The sequence below is a fragment of the Tachypleus tridentatus genome, chromosome 8 (genome assembly GCF_004210375.1).
Source record: "Tachypleus tridentatus isolate NWPU-2018 chromosome 8, ASM421037v1, whole genome shotgun sequence".
NCBI lineage: Eukaryota > Metazoa > Arthropoda > Merostomata > Xiphosura > Limulidae > Tachypleus > Tachypleus tridentatus.
The window spans coordinates 30,052,509-30,070,038 of NC_134832.1; the positions used below are offsets into that span (position 1 = coordinate 30,052,509).

Below are 17,530 nucleotides of genomic sequence, written 5' to 3' on the forward strand. Positions count from 1 at the left end.
AAAATTCAAAAAATAACATATTTCAAAAACTGACAGACCAACTTGAGGAGTCAGAAACCTAATATCTACATGCATCACTTAACATACCACAGCAATATTTTCATAAATCAATAACACACTACACTATGAGGTAATACTAGAGTCTGATATTTGCTTTAAAATATTTTACGTTTCTACTGCAGTACCTACCTGTAATAGTTTGGTTTAAATGGTCCAGCCTTGTTGAGACCCATGTACTTGGCTTGTTCATCTGTAAGTTCTGTCAGATGAGCATCAAATACTGGCAGATGAAGACTTGCTACATATTCATCTAGAAGTAGAAGTGCCATTAGCAACAGTGTATTTATCACTAATTCAGTAAACAGTACCATGCAAAAGTACTATATGTAGTTTAGTAAAAATAAAAGCTCCGATTTATTTTTGTTTTTACTCAATGATTCAAACCACTTCTGTCACCAAAACTTCGTAGTCTCTTTTCTCTACTAAGCACATACATAGAGCTAGAAGTTGAACATGTTACATTAAAATGATTTTGAATATGCAAATTTACAAGATACCTGAAAGCTACAGCAACTATATATAAAGTGGAATAGATTGTATAAGAACCACATTCTGACAATGTTTGGGTTTTGTAGGTAATGTGATGTAAGATACTCGTATCATAAAAATGTGTTCAGACTGAAGCATAAGAATCTGCACAATAGAGATATGCCTTTTGCTTAACCGTACTGGAAGACAAAAGAATATGAATAAACTTTGGGTACTAAGACAATTCACAAAGAGACTTCAAACAATTCATGCCTCAGCTGTGATAAGTAAATGAGTGATCTTATAACAGGTGAGAATCTAGAAACAAAAAGGCAGCAAAAGTTGTAAACATATCCCAGGCAACAGCATATAAAAGAATCAAGAACAATAATCCATCTGGAAAACAAGAAATCAGGTATACACATGTTGCTTCTATAATATATTTATTTAACCATCACATATCACAAGCACCTGGAGAAAAAAATTGGTAGTAATGCTATTTCATATGAAGACACTTCAGTCAAGGTGCCAGGAAGCATCACCTATGGATTTCTGTGCAATTGAACTGTTGAAACAGGTGCTTGGAACCAATATCCTCATACACACACATATATATATATATATATATACTTATGAAAAGTGAGCAAAGAAAACTGTGCTTTAGGTTAAAAAAAATTTCTAATGGAAACACCACTGCAGGACAACTGTCAAGAAGCACAGACGTGACAACGTGTACTGTAACTATACAGACAGGCTCCAAAATCATTTTAAAATAAACTCATTCTCTGTATATCTTTACACACAAGTTAGCAATGCTAATAATCAAAAAAATTTAGCCAAATAACTTCAAAGTTTAAATAATTAAAATTATAAACAATAAATTTGTAAACCTACATGTATTATTCTTCTGTTGCTTAACCCTAAAACTCTTAAACCTAATCAACAGATGTCTAAGAGCTTCTTACCCATTTTCTTTGGAAGAAGATAAACATCACTCTTATATCGTCCACTTGGGGCATTATATAATTCAATAAGAGCCAAGGCTTGTGAAGCTGCAGTGATAGACACCACAAATGAAGGAATACTGGAGCAGCTGAGATTGACAAGGCGACCCTACATCATGCGCATACAGACAAGCTCATTCATATTGTCTTTATAATAGCTTTAAGAGAAGTTTCCTCCCCAACAAACTCTTAACACATAAGGAAGATATCAAACACTCACTCTTTACTTCCAAAGATTAGTAGGTTTTCATATTAACCATCTTATACACAGTTACTTATTTCTTTTTTATTGATATCTATAGGGTGAAAATCTGAATACATTTAAATTGTATCTGTTTAAATAGTTCTTAGTCCACCTTATATATTCAATGATTTTTCTATGTTATTTTCTTTCCACTTCCACAAATGAAGATATAGTGACAATACACTGAACTTCTATTTAAGTGGTTTCCTTAGTTTAATGGCAAGATATTCTAGCATCCTAAGATGGAATTATTCCTGGGAATGAATAATGATGTGTACAAAACTGGAAGTAAGCACAACATCACATTCATTTAGACAGTGGTTAGCAATACTACTGGTTTTGTAGGTTCTAACATTACAGTGTTATTGTCTCAGATTGCACAGCTTTCTAGTGGTTGATCTAAAAAATCCTTGGTTGTATTTCGAGCATATGAACTCGCATGCTACTAGCAAGGTATTCAATGGATACTGTTTGTCTTTAAATCTGAAGAAACAGTTAACTCTAGAATGTTTTAAAGACACCTCTTAAATGAACTTATGGATGTAAATGTTTAATAATTTTACTCTTAACTGTGTATGGAAGAATATTTCCTATATAAGGTATGATAAAAGCAATATTTTTCTTTGGAAAATTTAACCCAACAATTGATGGATTATTCACTTCAGAAAAAAACAACAGAAAGCAATTTCTTCTAAACATTTGTTTAATGTTCTCAATATCTTACTTTAAAAAGGTTTGATTTCATGATATTTCGAATTTTAGCAAGGTGTTAATAGATTTTCTTTACTGATCAAAAAGCAAAACTTTCAACATGTGAATAAAGGTCAGTGAGAGTGGATTTATGATGCACTTTAGTGGTAAGTATACCCTGGTTGTTTAAGATATGTACAGCTGATAATCAGAGTTCATCATTCTATTCATGTTCAACAGTAAACTTTAAATTGGGATAATTCGTATCTAAAAACTAGAAAAATTAATTAACCAACTCCACATTGAAAACAATCAAGACATCTCCTGTAATACACCACTGTCTAAACAAATGTGTTGTGTATGCTACCAATTTCTTCTGTGTCATCTAGGAAAATTTCAAACTTAAAATGCTATAATCTTTTGTTGTTATGCTAAGAAAAGTGCACTATATCATCAATCATAAAAATGTAAAGAGCAAAACAGAAATTTTGGTCTGTTCACACACTAAAAAAAAGACTATTCAAACATGTGTAAGTTTAAATCTCTGAAGCAAGTGAGAATGAAGCATTTTAAAATTCAAAGTTAATGTATATAGTACCCTAAAGGTTTATCAAAATTAGAAACAAATTACTAGACCTCAGCTATCAAAACAATCCTTTTTCCATCAGGCCAGATGACATGGTCTACTTGGGAACGAACTTTCTCCCACGTCAGGGTAGGTGTTCGGAGGCTTTGCTACAGAGCAAAGAAAAATGTTACAAATAATAACATAATAAAAGTCTATCTTATTATTGAAATAGCTTTTTGTCTCAGATTATACATGTGAAATTCATGTTCAAAAGTGAAATGTTTTCTTTACTGTTTAACACCTAATTAAGTGGTTAGCAGTGTTATTTTTCTGTTAATTTTTCCTCAATCTTTTTCTGATTATGTATAATGTTAATACTAGATGTCCTAACACAAGAGGTAGAAAGAACTTCATAGGAAATGGAAAACAAGATCACAAGAGTGGATGAAATCACTAGTAACACACTGTATTTATTACAGTGTTTTGGAATATTGAATTTTGTTTTAGACTGTTAAACTTTACCCAGATAATTTCATATGATGACATCATACTATTTGGAAAATTATTTTAAATGAGAAACATTCTAATTTGGTAATTCGTTATGTGCTAGCTATTTTACAAATATAATAAATTAGCATAATAATCTAAGTGTTCAAAATAAAACAAAAGTTTGTTTCTTTATGAAACACTTCACATTCAACACTTCTACTGTTATTATGTATTATAGTATCAAAAAAGGTGACATTTTTTATTATGTTTCACAGTATATCTTATATTTTTATGTTGATTATTACGATCTTACAAAACAAGTGTGTTGAACTTAAATATTACAAAGTACAAGAAACACAATTTAGATAATATATAGGCTTGAGGTGTAACGGACAATTTTCTGACAATTGTTTGCATAACGATAAAAAAACAAAGTGGCAAGTAATGATTATAACCCTGATTCTATTGCATCTCTACCAGTTTGATCATAATTATTGTAATAAAACAAAATACATGGTTCTTTGGATGTAAAATTCTAGTAATTTCTGAATATGTACTTTGATAATCTTAAATCTGCACTTTTATACATATACCAACTGTTAATTCTATGGTTTTTTCCAAAGGAATACTACTGTAAAAATATTCCACATCAAAATCTGTCCAGTAAACATTCTTATTAAATGTTTTTAAATTTTCATTTCATTATAAAATTCAATGCTACAAAACAAGCAATAACTTCAATATTACTACGTACAGACAAATATGTAATAAATGTAAAACATAGATTACATAAACTTTTCATAAAATCTAACGAGTCAGAGGATTGTTAAGCCAAAACATTTTTACAATTTTTTTTTTTTTCAGGCATGAAGAAAAGAAATGGACACTTAAAAACATCTTAAGTGATACATCAAGTTAAGTGCCCTAAATGGAACTCCAGGTGTATGTTGAACTGCCAGATAATTAGAAATGTAAATAAATATTCAACAAATAAATCTCACATCAATGATCATGTGCTTGACAACTGTGGCATAGTTGTACATCAAAAGTATGCTTAGGATTTTTACTAGAGGAAGTGTTGTTATAATGTGATTGAGAGATGTTACCAAACTGAAAACCAGAGCTGAAAAATTAGTTTTAACTAATTAAATATTGTTTTCAGTCTGAGTTCATTTTAAAGCTGTAATTGAAATCACGTGCAAATACATTACAGACATTATTATAAAAATGATCCATTGTGTATGTAAACCACTAACACCCAGAGCTGACTGGCTCAATTACTGTGATTTTAGTATGGTAACTTGTAACTTTTAGAGAATGTATATAGGCTATCTTATTTTAAAATAGTTTACCCAACAACAAGGAGGACAAAAAAAACTGATATAAGACAAATTTCCACTTTTTTTAATACACTTTTGCCTTGCATCATATCCGCAGTTCAGTTACTCATTTTTTGATATGTTAACTGGAAACTGTCCAGGCGTGATGGTTTTATTTTGCTTGAGGATTTTTTTCCGATAAGAAGGATAAAGAAAATTGAAACAAGGTCAGAACATTTTTGCTATTTTCATAGATTTTTGGTTTTTAATTTAAAGACACAAGTACTTAATCAGTAAAATGAGTCAATTATTACCTTCCACAAGCCAATATATGGAATTAGCAGTTAATAAAGCATGGGTTTAATAACAAATGAAAGAGGAACATTAAACTGTATACAACTTTTGCTTCCTTCAGTTATTATACTTTTAAATTAAAAGAATATCATATCATTACTTAAGTTAAACATATGTTTTAGAAATAGATTTATGATTTTAAATTAATTTTTTTCACTATATGAATTTCTTTGGGAAACAAATATTTTAACTCTAACAACTTTTAACTAAAAACAAAACAAAACAGCTTAAACATGCTTAATCCTTGCCATTTGATTTCACTTTTTTCATTACTTAAGCTGGAAACTGTTTAATTAGTGATTCTACCTATTAAACTGTTAGTAAAGTAGTATCCAACCTCTTCCACTCCATGAACCATGATTAGAAGCCTACAGTGTTGTTTTCCATTTTCAAATAAACTAACAAAATGCTGCATTAATACTAATTTCTAACTAAGCTTTTTTCCCTTTATTTCTCTTTTTATCTTTAATATTGTTTCATTGGTTTGCAAATCAGCATTTGAGTGCCACAGTGACTGAGGGCTCATTCATTAAATTATTGAAGGGTTTGGTTTGAAGTTTGTACAAAGCTAGATGAGCCAGCCATCTCCTAATTTAGTAGTGACAGACAAGAGAGAAGGCAGTTAATCAACATCACTTACTGCCAACTCTTGGACTACAATTTTACCAAAAATTAGTGGGAATGACCATCACACTGTAACACCCTCACACTTGAAAGGACAAGAATGCTTGGTCACAGGGATTTGAACAAGGGACCCACAAGTTGCAAGTCAAGCACCCTAGCTACCAGGCCATGCCAAGCTTATTGAAGGGAAAGAAAAATATGCAAGAAAAATACCACATCTATCTCTGTGTTTGAATGTCCCATGTTACAGATAATGCAACCATTCTTCATTTTATCCATGTGCTCTCTGGTGACGACATTTTTGTTACCTGATAAGAAAAAAACAACAAGGGTTAGGAACAACATCTCCATACTACATACACACAGTTTTAAAGTCAATCTAAAATATTATTTCAATTTGTTTGTCCTATGAATAGTATGGGACCAAGAAGTATTGAGTAAAATATTCAAAGTTTTACCATTTATTTGATGAAGTTGGAACATTATACTTCAAATAGAAATAAATAGATTATTTCTGTTTCCTAATAAACTTAAATTCTAAAAGTTTGCCTTTAAAAAGCATAAAATTTTCATAAATTACATAAAAATACCTGTTGCTGTGATCAAAATGTCGATATTTCGAATAACTTCGTTTGTCTTCACAACTCGAAAACCATCCATGCTAGATAGAAAACATAGAATAGAGAACATGAAATATTCTTAAAAACCTTCCATAAAGTAACAAATGATACATTGAAATATGTTATTACAATATCCTATGATAACAGGTCAAAAGTGTATAATACAAAGTATGCAATCATGTATTAAAAAACAAGTTTTGAACTATTTACCCCTAAAGTAAAATTCACAAATACCTAAATCATATATCATATTCTCAACCAAAACAAGCATTTAAACTTAGAAGTCTGCAAGTTCTAAAATATTTTATAATGTATGTATAAAATATATTGTATGTATTAAATATAAAGGTTTAAAAAGTTTTCTATTCTGTACAATATTATAAAGAACTCATCAGAACTTTTTTTTTGTTCAACAACTGTTTCAAGTTAAATAAGAAAACATTTTATTGATAACAAAGAATTATATTTAAGAAATCAAAAACTTAGGAAAAAAAAAGACTACAATTAAAGTGTGCTTCACAAATTAAAGAAAAACACTACAAATCTTTAATTAAAATACCTTAATACTTAATTCAAAAACCTGATATTTTGTACACAAAAGCCTTTTAATGTTTATTAATAACCTGCAAAAGTTTTTAAACATATACATACATAACTAAAAATCATGGTAAAAATCACTCTCACGGATATTTTCATGACTACGAGCTAGGTGGATTCCACCCAACCCATAATGAAAGGTTTTTAAAAACAAAAATGTTACATTGAAACAAAACAAGCACTATTCTCAGCATGAAGAAAAGCTTCATTTTTCATTTTCAAAAGTTCAAATTTATCAAAAATGGCAACCTTCAGAGCAATAGTAAGAAATTACAAAATATGCAAGACAAAAAAATTCATGCTTATTAAAACTTGACTAGATATTACACAGATATAACAGAACAGACATTCTTTATTTATTAAACAGAAGGAAAAACATTTCTTCACTAACTAAAATGAAAAAAAAAAAAAAAAATTCATTGAGAAACACAGAAAAATAACCTTACCAAGCCTGAAGAGCACAGATTGGGTCAATTTCAGTAACATAAACAATGGAACCCATTCCTTTTAAGGCTGAACAACATCCTTTACCAACCTGTCCAAATCAACAAAATAGAATTTCATGGTTTGCAAATTAAACAAGTTAGTTTTGCATATAATAAATGTCAAGGATTTAAATTCAAGTTACTTTGTACAAGAGCTACAAGAAACCTGAAAATCATGGGTGGTCTTACCATACCAGATTATCCAGACCCAAAATACTTAGTTCATTAATTTAGTGCTTCAAATTTAGTATTTTCATCTAAAACAATCATGGTTATTTTATTTCATTCCATTTTACAAAACATTTAATTAAGTAATGGCCATCTGCTAATATTTTTTTTAATTATGCACATATTTTAATGCTACTTCCAGTTTCTTGTTAGGATAATGAATGACACTGTTAAGGTGATATTATTTCAATTACTTATTTTGTAATGGAATCTTACCTCACCATATCCACAGACCAACACTTGTTTGCCTCCAAACATGACATCTGTAGAGCGTTTTAATCTGGTTTAAGCATATAACAAATAATCAAACTTACCAAAAGTGAATACTGCAAGCAAGAACTAGAATAGTTTTATAATAATAATCTAAAATGATACAAGTTATATATACATTTATTTTCATTTCTACTGTTTACATCAAGCATAATCATCAATTTATTAATACAATTACTTCAAATAACCAATGACAGAAGTTATGATATCATAGTGATAATTGTCAAGGTCTTAAATTCAAGTTACTTTGTACAATAACTACTAAAAACCTGAAAATCATTCTTAAATCCTTTGCACCTTAGAGCCATTTTCAGGTTTAATCTGATGAAATCTTTCAAACCGGTTAAAAACAATTTTTTGCACATTAAAAACTAACTCGTAGCAACAAAGCTGCATACTTTGTGTAATCCCTTCTTTCCATAACCATTATTCTTGAGTGAAATTTCTACATACATACACATATTTCAGTCTGAATTAAACACACAACAAAATAAACTGTACATATGCACAGTAATAAAGCTCATCTCTTTTTGAAAGCAGAAGCTATCAAATTCACTAATTAAAATTTGGCAATACAACATCTAGCATGCTCAAATTACAAGAAAGCAGATCCAATAAAACTGGTAATACACCATCTAATAGGTTTAAACTATTTGCAAGAAACAGATCTATTAACACTGTGGCAATACACAGTTTTAGTAGGATCAAACCATTTACAAGAAATCAGATATAGAATAACATTATTAGAATTTCACTTAGAAAAATATGAGATTTTTCAAAGCCACAATTTTCCATACTTAAACCATAATAAATAAATAACTGGTACTAAAAATAATAAATAATATTGTGTTGGTAATACTTATTCTAATTCTGATTAGTAAATGACACGTATAGAACTGATAAAAATTACACCTCCCTAACTTAATGTAGTTCACATAATAACAGTTGTTGTTCATGCAATTTGATAGTATAATTAGTGTAACAATTATTACTGCATCTGACATATCACAGCCAGCTTGATAAGCCCTATTATTGGGTATAATATCTCATTTGTTTTGGATAGATACATCATAGTTGATACACTGTTATACATTCTTTACTTCATTCAAAGTTTCTGTATAACAGACAATCTCCCAGTTTGTTTTTGTTACTAAATTCATGAACTGAAACATTGGTTCACTAGTCTGAAAAAATTACTTTTACTATAATTTTCTCATTTTCACATGTTGTTTTACTGAATACATTTTTATCTTGCCCAGGACCCTGCATTTTGTATCTTGCCTAGGGCTCCACAGTGCCTGATACTGGTATTACAGGTCCTACTATCAAAATTATGTTATAGTATTATTTGTCACATGAGTGCAATGGTTTTATTTTTTTACCTAATTGTTTGATTCAAATCAGAAGTTTATTTAATAATAGAATTTAGTGCTAAAAATTACACTTTACTCTTTTGTTACTTGCAAAATATGTTATTGAACTAGTATTTTGTGGTACTGCTTTACCATTTTTTTATATTAATTTTATAATTTTTAAGCCATAATCTTAAAAAGAAAACAAGTTTGTTTGAATAAAATAATTTGTTTGGTTTTAATTTCAACTTAGCTAGCTGAGTACAGCTTGTAAAAGCAATCCATATAAGTAGTTATAAACTTTGCAGACTTCATGTCCTGTGAAACCACTTTCTCCACGTGCAAAAGGTTGAACTTTAAAGTTGTGACCGAAAATACAATTTTCAGATTTCCAGAGTTTTAGGGTTGTTTTTACATAATGCCACAGCTTCAGCTAAATATTGTTCACTATATTGGATAACAAACACATTGACCTTTGCAATCATGTCATCTGAGTCACTAAGAAGTAAACAAGTTTACCTGCTAAAACCACATTATACCAAAACCTCTGATAAAGAATTTTCTAGATACAAGAATAAATTGTTGTTAGTTAATCTGCAAAAGCCAGTCAGTCAGATCAGTTTTATGTTGAGTTTTGTTTTGTGAAAGATTACTAGCACTACAAAAAAGTGCTGTACCTATGAGAGAAGTTAGTATTCGAGTGAAATTGTATTATTAGCACTCACTGTGAACTTAAGCCTATTAGTGATTATTAGTAAATCGAACTTGTAAAACTTGAAATTCAAGAAATAAAATGTTTTTGTTGTTGTTAAGTGGGCTTATCTCCATTATTTTTCACCAAGTAATCTACAAAACAACCACTCAAAAAGAGAAACAATTATACCAATATCTTTCAGAAACTTTTTTTTTTGTCAGGGTTTTGTAATACTCTTTATATTTATGAATTTAAACAGAAAAAAATCAAGCAGGAAAAATATTTTCACGAAACAACGATCTTTAATATTAAAGGTCAAATAAACTTAAACTAAAGTTTGATAACTGGCACAGGAAAACATAAAAACAATCAACAGATCAAGAACAACTGTATATCAATATACCATGATAAGAAGGATAGTACAATTACGACAGAAAGTCTTCGTACCCATGCGTCATGAGTAGTTTTTGTCTCATAACTTAAAAAGTATCACAATTAGGATAATGAAAGTATAGTGTATTATAAATATTATACTAACACACATCTACATAAATTTTTATGTAAATTTAACAACAAATAAACTTTATAAACAAATAACCAAACATAGGAGGGGAAGAAAGTGTTCGTGCACCTATTTTAATGGTCACTTGTGCAGCCTTTCAGATGAATTACTTGGCGCAATCTCTCCTCATAGCCCTCCATGATCGTTTGACAGTACTCAACTGGTAATTTCTTCCATTCTCCTTCACAGAAGGCCTCCAACTCTTGCAAGTTTTTCGGATGATGCTAATGAACCATGGTCTTCAACTCATGCCAAATGTTTTCACTTGGGTTGAGATCAGGTGACTGCAATGGCCACTCCAGAACACCTATATGGTTCCTCTGCATCCAGGATTGCACATATTTCGATGTGTGCTTAAGGTCATTGTCATGCTGGAAGCTCCAACAACGCCCAAGTCGCAAGTTCTGAGCATCATTCTTGATACAAGTGCCTAATATATCAACGTACTCTTTGTTTTTCATGATTCCATTGACACGGTGAAGGCTGCCTACACCAGAAGAGCTGAATGAACCTCATAGCATGATCGAGCCACCTCCGCGTTTAACTGTAGGGACGGTGTTCTTTGGAAGATTTTGTTCCCCCTTGTTACGGAAAATATAGTGAACATCATTGTGGCTAAAAAGCTCAATTTTAGTCTCGTCTGACCAAAGAATACTCTTTCAATAGGTAAAGGGTTTATCTACATGCTTTCTTGCATACCTCAATCATGCTTATAAATGAACATGCTTTAAATGTGGAGTTCTACGAGGACAGCACGCTTTGAACCCAGAAGAGCGCAACATGTGCGTAAATGTAGAGGTGCTTACTTCTACCCCAGTTTTCCCTATCAGTTTCTGTATGTCATTATGTGTTAAATGAGGATTCCTACTAACTTCTCCAAGAACCTTCCTCTTGGTTCTCTCTGGAATTTTGGGTGGGTATCCAGAACAAGGGAGGTTAGCAGTTGATCCTGTGAGCTTAAACTTGGCAATTATGCTTTGAACAGTAGATTCAACACATTAAGTTGTGTAGCAATACTGGAAAGAGACACACAAGACTTGTATTTTACAATAATTCGGTTTTTTAAATCACTGGACAGTTGTTTCCTGTTCGCCATGATGACCAAGCAGATAATGACAGAGATGGCCCTAAACTGCCGGAAGTACATTTTTTGCTGGCTAAATTCCATTAATTATGAACCCAGTGTCTATTTCTGGAATGGTTTTATGTAGTTTATTCGCCAAACTAAACAAAATGTTTATGAAAATATCAGTTTTTTCACACGTCCTGAACTGTATGAACACTTTCTGCTCCTCCTATTTTTGGTTATTTGTTTATAAACAGTTTATTTGTCGTTTAATTTACATAAAATTTATGTAGATGTGTGTTAGTATAATATTTATAATATATTATACTTCTATTAGCCTACTCATGATACATTTTAAGTTATGAGCAAAAAACCACTCGGAATGCAGGGGTACGAACACTTTCTGTCGTAACTGTTGGTAGCAAATTTTGTTGTGGGTGTTACCACTTGACAAAAGTTATGGATATTTTATAAACAGATGTTCTTAATTTTGCTGAATTTGATTATTTTTATAAAACAAAAACAATATGAAATATAATTCTAAGTTTCTAAAAATCAAAGGTAAATTCAGATTTTTCCTTTATCATTTGGAAGTATATTTTAACCTGTTGATCTGAATGTAATACAGTTGTCCTTAAATCTTGTTATTTCTTCTACAATGTTCTAAACAAACAAAAAATATATACAATTAAACTATATTCAGTCAGACATTTGAAATCCCTCACCATACCAATTAACAAAGCCTTAACTAAATTTACCTTAAAGTATGATAAAACATAACATTTGAACTTACGCATCAAGAATGCTCTCTCTGCAGCTGTATAAGTTGTCAAATTTTGTCTGCATGGAACAACAGAGAAAGTCAGTATTCCTTACTTGTGTTCATAGCAATAAAGGATGTAAAAGTTAAAAGTCAAGAACTTTAGGACCCCTAAACTCTGTAATTAGGAACTTATCAGCAATTTTATGAGAACTAAAGTAACTGTAGAAAAATCTTTAAAGTAACATTTTCATTGTAATCTCCACCTAAAAACTATAGAAAATTTATTTATTACACCATAAACCAAATGACCTAGAAGCAAATAGAGCCATATACATTATAATATAAAATCAATCAATAATATTAATAATACTTTTTCCAATTTTGATCCTGGACAGGGTATTGTTAAACTTTAGGATAAAACTATGAGCCATACTGAACTACAGATACGTATACAGGCATCACAAATACTTGTACAGAAACACTCAAAATAAATATTATAATGTATATTCATATTTTACTACACTGTTTGCCAAAGTTAAATGTTCAACATTTTATTTGATTTCCTTTCAGTCTACTGAAACATATGCTAACTTCCTTCAAAATACTTTAAAATCTTTTAAATATTTATTTCATGATTAACAGAATACTTTAACATATCTTTCACAAGAAATTTTCCAATTCTGCAATGGTACTAGTTAATAAAATACCAAATCAATGGATTTCTTTTATAGCAGAACTTATTTTATAAACCTAAATGTGTAAGATTGTTATCAACTTTAATATACAAAAATATCTTTATAACAAACAACAGTCTCCAACTGTTCCAACCTATTACTCACAGTATAGTTTATTTTTATTATATATATTTTCTTTCACACACTTTGCTATGCGAGTAAAAATCTAAATGTAAATTTGAAGAAACAATTGTCAACTTTAACTTTTATTACTACCATACAGTTGCACAATGCATAACATCTATGATTAACAAACCTTTGTTACAGAATCATTGACATTGATGGCTGGGATAGTTAGTTTTCCAGCTTTAGAGAGCTGGTACAATCTATGGACTCCTGTAACACTTTCTTCCACAATACCTTTGATCATTTTGAACAATACAGGATATTTTCTTAACATCAAATGTGTGGCATCACCTCCATCATCTAAAATCTGTAAGAGAAACAGTCAAGAAAATCATAATTCTAAGTAGGAGTAAACAAATGGTAAATTACTTTGTCCAGTTTGTGTTATTGTTATTTAGTTTGATAGAAAGTTCATAATAAAAAATGCTAGTTACTGTACAATTCTTGCTACCAAAAAGGCTAATTATTTTATTTTGAACATTAGCAAAGTTCTGTTGTGTAAAACAGTGGTGCACAAACTTTTTGAGTCAGGGGCCACAAACAAACTTCTCATAACTGTTAGGGCCACAAAAAAGTGAAGATTAAAATCGTCCCACAGTTGTTTCACACAAGATGGACATCACATTTAAGAACACACAAATAACGACTACATCAAACAGTTTGCACATTATTCTAAGAAATGCTATGATACGTCAACTATCACAAAGTCAGTGCGATAGATGGTGCTGCATGTTATCTACAAGCTTAGAAATGTCCGACTTGATGTTTAACGTTGAAAGACGCAAGACTGCTTCCAGATGATCATCAGTCAGCTGATTACGAGTGTTGTTTTTGTTGAAAGACGTAAGACTGCTTCCAGATGATCATCAGTCAGCTGATTACGAGTGTTGTTTTTGTTGAAAGACGCAAGACTGCTTCCAGATGATCATCAGTCAGCTGATTACGAGTGTTGTTTTTGTTGAAAGACGCAAGACTGCTTCCAGATGATCATCAGTCAGCTGATTACCAGTGTTGTTTTTGTTGAAAGACGCAAGACTGCTTCCAGATGATCATCAGTCAGCTGATTACGAGTGTTGTTTTTGTTCAGTTTCATGTGCGAGAAAGCCTGTGTGCAGCAGTACTTGCTGCCAAACATGCTGGTGTGGACAAGTGCATTCTCTTTCAGATTAGCAAATGTATCAGGCAACGTTTTATAGAAGTCAAGCAAACTGTTTTCTCAGTAAATAGCACGCAGTTCATCAGATACCTGGAGGTCAGTAAGTTTGAGCTGATATTCTGTTGACAAGTCATCCACTGACACACTGAACGGATCAGCAAAAGTTTCATCAACAATCTCCATTGGTCAAAATCATGAAACCGTGAGAAGAAGGACTGAATCAAGGTATCTAGCTTCCCAACATAAACTTGTGAATCAATGTCCTGATTCTTCTGTAGCTGTGACTGAAAAGTGGGAAAGTGCACAAAGTTGCCTGATGCTGCTTGCTGCTGGAACAACTGCAACTTTGTCCTGAAAGCTGAAACGTGATTTGCAAGCTGACAGACAAGCTGATTTTTGCCTTGCAACTTCAAATTAAGATCATTCAAGTGTTGTGTCATGTCAACCAGAATGATCAAATCAGCTTGCCATGCTGGATCAGTCATGGAAATCACTTCTGTGTCTTTGTTCTTGCTTCTGAAGAATTCTATCACCTCATCAATCAACTCCCAAAATCTTCTGAGCATCTTCCCTCCACTCAGCTAACGTACTTCACAGTGATACACAAAGTCACCATAGTCTGAATCAATTTCTTCAAGAAGACTTCGAAACTGATGGTGATTGAGCCCTCGTGATTTGATGAAATTAATGATTTTCATCACTAATGCCATCAGTACCTGGAAACCAAGTTCTTTACTGCACAGGTTCTCTTGGTGAATAATACAGTGCAACTTCAACAACTGTCTGTTCTGCTTTCCTCGATGGTTCATCAACAGTGCTACTAGCCTGTTACTTTCTCCAGTCATGGCTGGTGCTCCATCAGTTGTCACATTTACCAGTTTCGTGAAATCCAATGAAACACTACTACATAGTCGTACTGTCTCCTTGAATAGAGCAGACCCAGTTGTCTGACCCTTGATGGAACCCATGCCGAGTAGTTCCTCTGTGATATCAAACGATAATAACACACCACGAACAAAAACTAGTAGCTGTGCTGTTGAACTGATGTCAGTTGACTCGTCTGCTGCCAAAGAGAAGTAGACAATGTTGGCTGCTTTATTTGTAAGCTGCCTTCTCATGAACTGTCATACGATTCAAAGACACAGTCTGTAGATTGCGAACTGCTTCCAGACACAACTTTTCCGATGCAGTAATCATACATTGCTTGACAAAATCACCATCAGTGAACGGTCGGCCAGATTTCGCTATCATCAACGAAATATCGTAACTGACCTCACATGCTGCACCTAAATCTGCTGACTGCTTTGAGAAAATGTTCTGCTGGTGATTCAGCGACTGCCGCAGAGATTCAATTCAATGTTCATTCATCATCGACAAAGTTGTGGAAATCTTTATACTTCAACTCATAATGACGCTTTATATTGGATACTTTCGCCACTGCTACTGTTGAATGACACAGCAGACAAATCATGTTCTTCTGTTGTTGAACAAACCAGTATTGCGCAGTCCAATCATCATGAAACTGCCGGTTTTGTCGTCAACTTTTCTTTTACGATTAGCTGCCATTTTTATTATGAAATAATACAAAATAGGGCTCGTAGGTAAATCTCAAAGAACAACTGGAACGTGTGAGATTTTGTAATTACGGAAATATTACATCATTGCACCAATGATTAAATGCCTATGTATTAACGAGATTTGATTATTAAATTTTCTTTATTGCTCAACACAAATATGGAACCATCCAGTATCTCATCTAATGCATATTCTTTTATAGCGCTTAATCTTTGCACAGGCGCAAATTCTCTCTGTTTGACTTTCCCGTTGGACATCGCAGGCCACTCGGCAACTCATCGCAAGCTGAATTTGGCTCACAGGCCAGACTTTGTGCACCACTAGTGTAAAATATTGGTGGAATTCTTAAATAACCATTAAAGCTTTATCAGGCACAATTTAAAAACTTAGCAAAATGGTCAATGTTGGCCCAAAATACAAATATTTTTTTCCCCTTTTTTTTTTATCATGTTTTTAAATATTTGATTTGTTTCATCTTACCATGTTTGGTTGCCAATTGTCTGCATTAACACAACGGTCAATGCACCACCAGAAGTCTTCTTCTGTCTCTCCTTTCCAGGCAAACACAGAAATATCTTTGAAGAATAAATATACAAGGTGTAAACAGTAAACTTTGCAAACTGATCCACCTGTTATTCATTTTTTAATTATCAAATGGAATTTCAATTTGTATGTTATATGTTATACAACACAACTTTCTCAGAAACATTCTCACCATGGCAAAGAAAATGTACATGCTACTAAACTGAAAGTAAATCTTCCAATATTTTATGTATGACCAAAGTATTTGTTTAAATGTCAGAAAAAAACATTTATTTTGTATGAGTGAAATTTGTATGAACTTATGATAATGATTTCAATGCAAGTCTCAGGTTCACTAATTCTTTTCAGATTAGAGATCAACTGATACACATTTTTTTAAAGAATGATTTTTAGTTAACTATTATTTTTTAGCAATTTATTTTGGTGCATGAGCTGTTACATTTGTCTAGAACTAGTAAAACTCATACAAACATAATATCCCTACATTAGTTTCTCTTTAAATAAGTTACAAACTATTAATTCAATGATCAAATATGTATTCTGTAAATGGAAATCTTGCATTCAGTAGGGTATGTTAGCAATTCATTATGAAGAGAACAACAAAATAAACCAGAGCTATTAACAAACTTAATATTTATCACTGATTCACTACTGTGTAAACTTCATGGTGGCTGGTCCCCTAATGGATGGCTAAGTTAAAGTAACTCAATGGTAAAATCACCATCTGGATGCACACGTTAGGCCGCACAGAGGTAGAGTTAAACAAGGAACCTGAAGAACGTACGGAAAAATTTTCTCCTTTTTTTTTTTTTTTTTTTTATTCAATATAGGAAAGCCACATTGAGCTGTATGGTGTAGTTTGGAAGAGAGAGAGATACAAAATTGACAGGAAAATATACAGCAAGAAGGTTGCTGGTAACACCAATACGAAATCAACAG

At 31.8% G+C, this 17,530-nt stretch overlaps 1 protein-coding gene across 11 annotated transcripts in view; it reads right to left on the minus strand.

The window, feature by feature from the left end:
- LOC143222076 (adenosylhomocysteinase-like 1) overlaps positions 1-17,530 on the minus strand; it is a 123,162-nt gene that overhangs the window by 6,283 nt on the left and 99,349 nt on the right. For all 11 annotated transcript variants that reach the window (XM_076447950.1, XM_076447952.1, XM_076447956.1 and 8 more), the window contains 10 exons: positions 16,529-16,623; positions 13,448-13,624; positions 12,488-12,534; positions 7,967-8,030; positions 7,484-7,572; positions 6,411-6,481; positions 6,034-6,128; positions 3,103-3,201; positions 1,494-1,641; positions 190-310 (listed from right to left, as the gene is read on the minus strand). In XM_076447950.1, the coding sequence (XP_076304065.1) occupies positions 190-310; positions 1,494-1,641; positions 3,103-3,201; positions 6,034-6,128; positions 6,411-6,481; positions 7,484-7,572; positions 7,967-8,030; positions 12,488-12,534; positions 13,448-13,624; positions 16,529-16,623 (1,006 nt within the window). The remainder of the gene's footprint in view (positions 1-189; positions 311-1,493; positions 1,642-3,102; positions 3,202-6,033; positions 6,129-6,410; positions 6,482-7,483; positions 7,573-7,966; positions 8,031-12,487; positions 12,535-13,447; positions 13,625-16,528; positions 16,624-17,530) is intronic.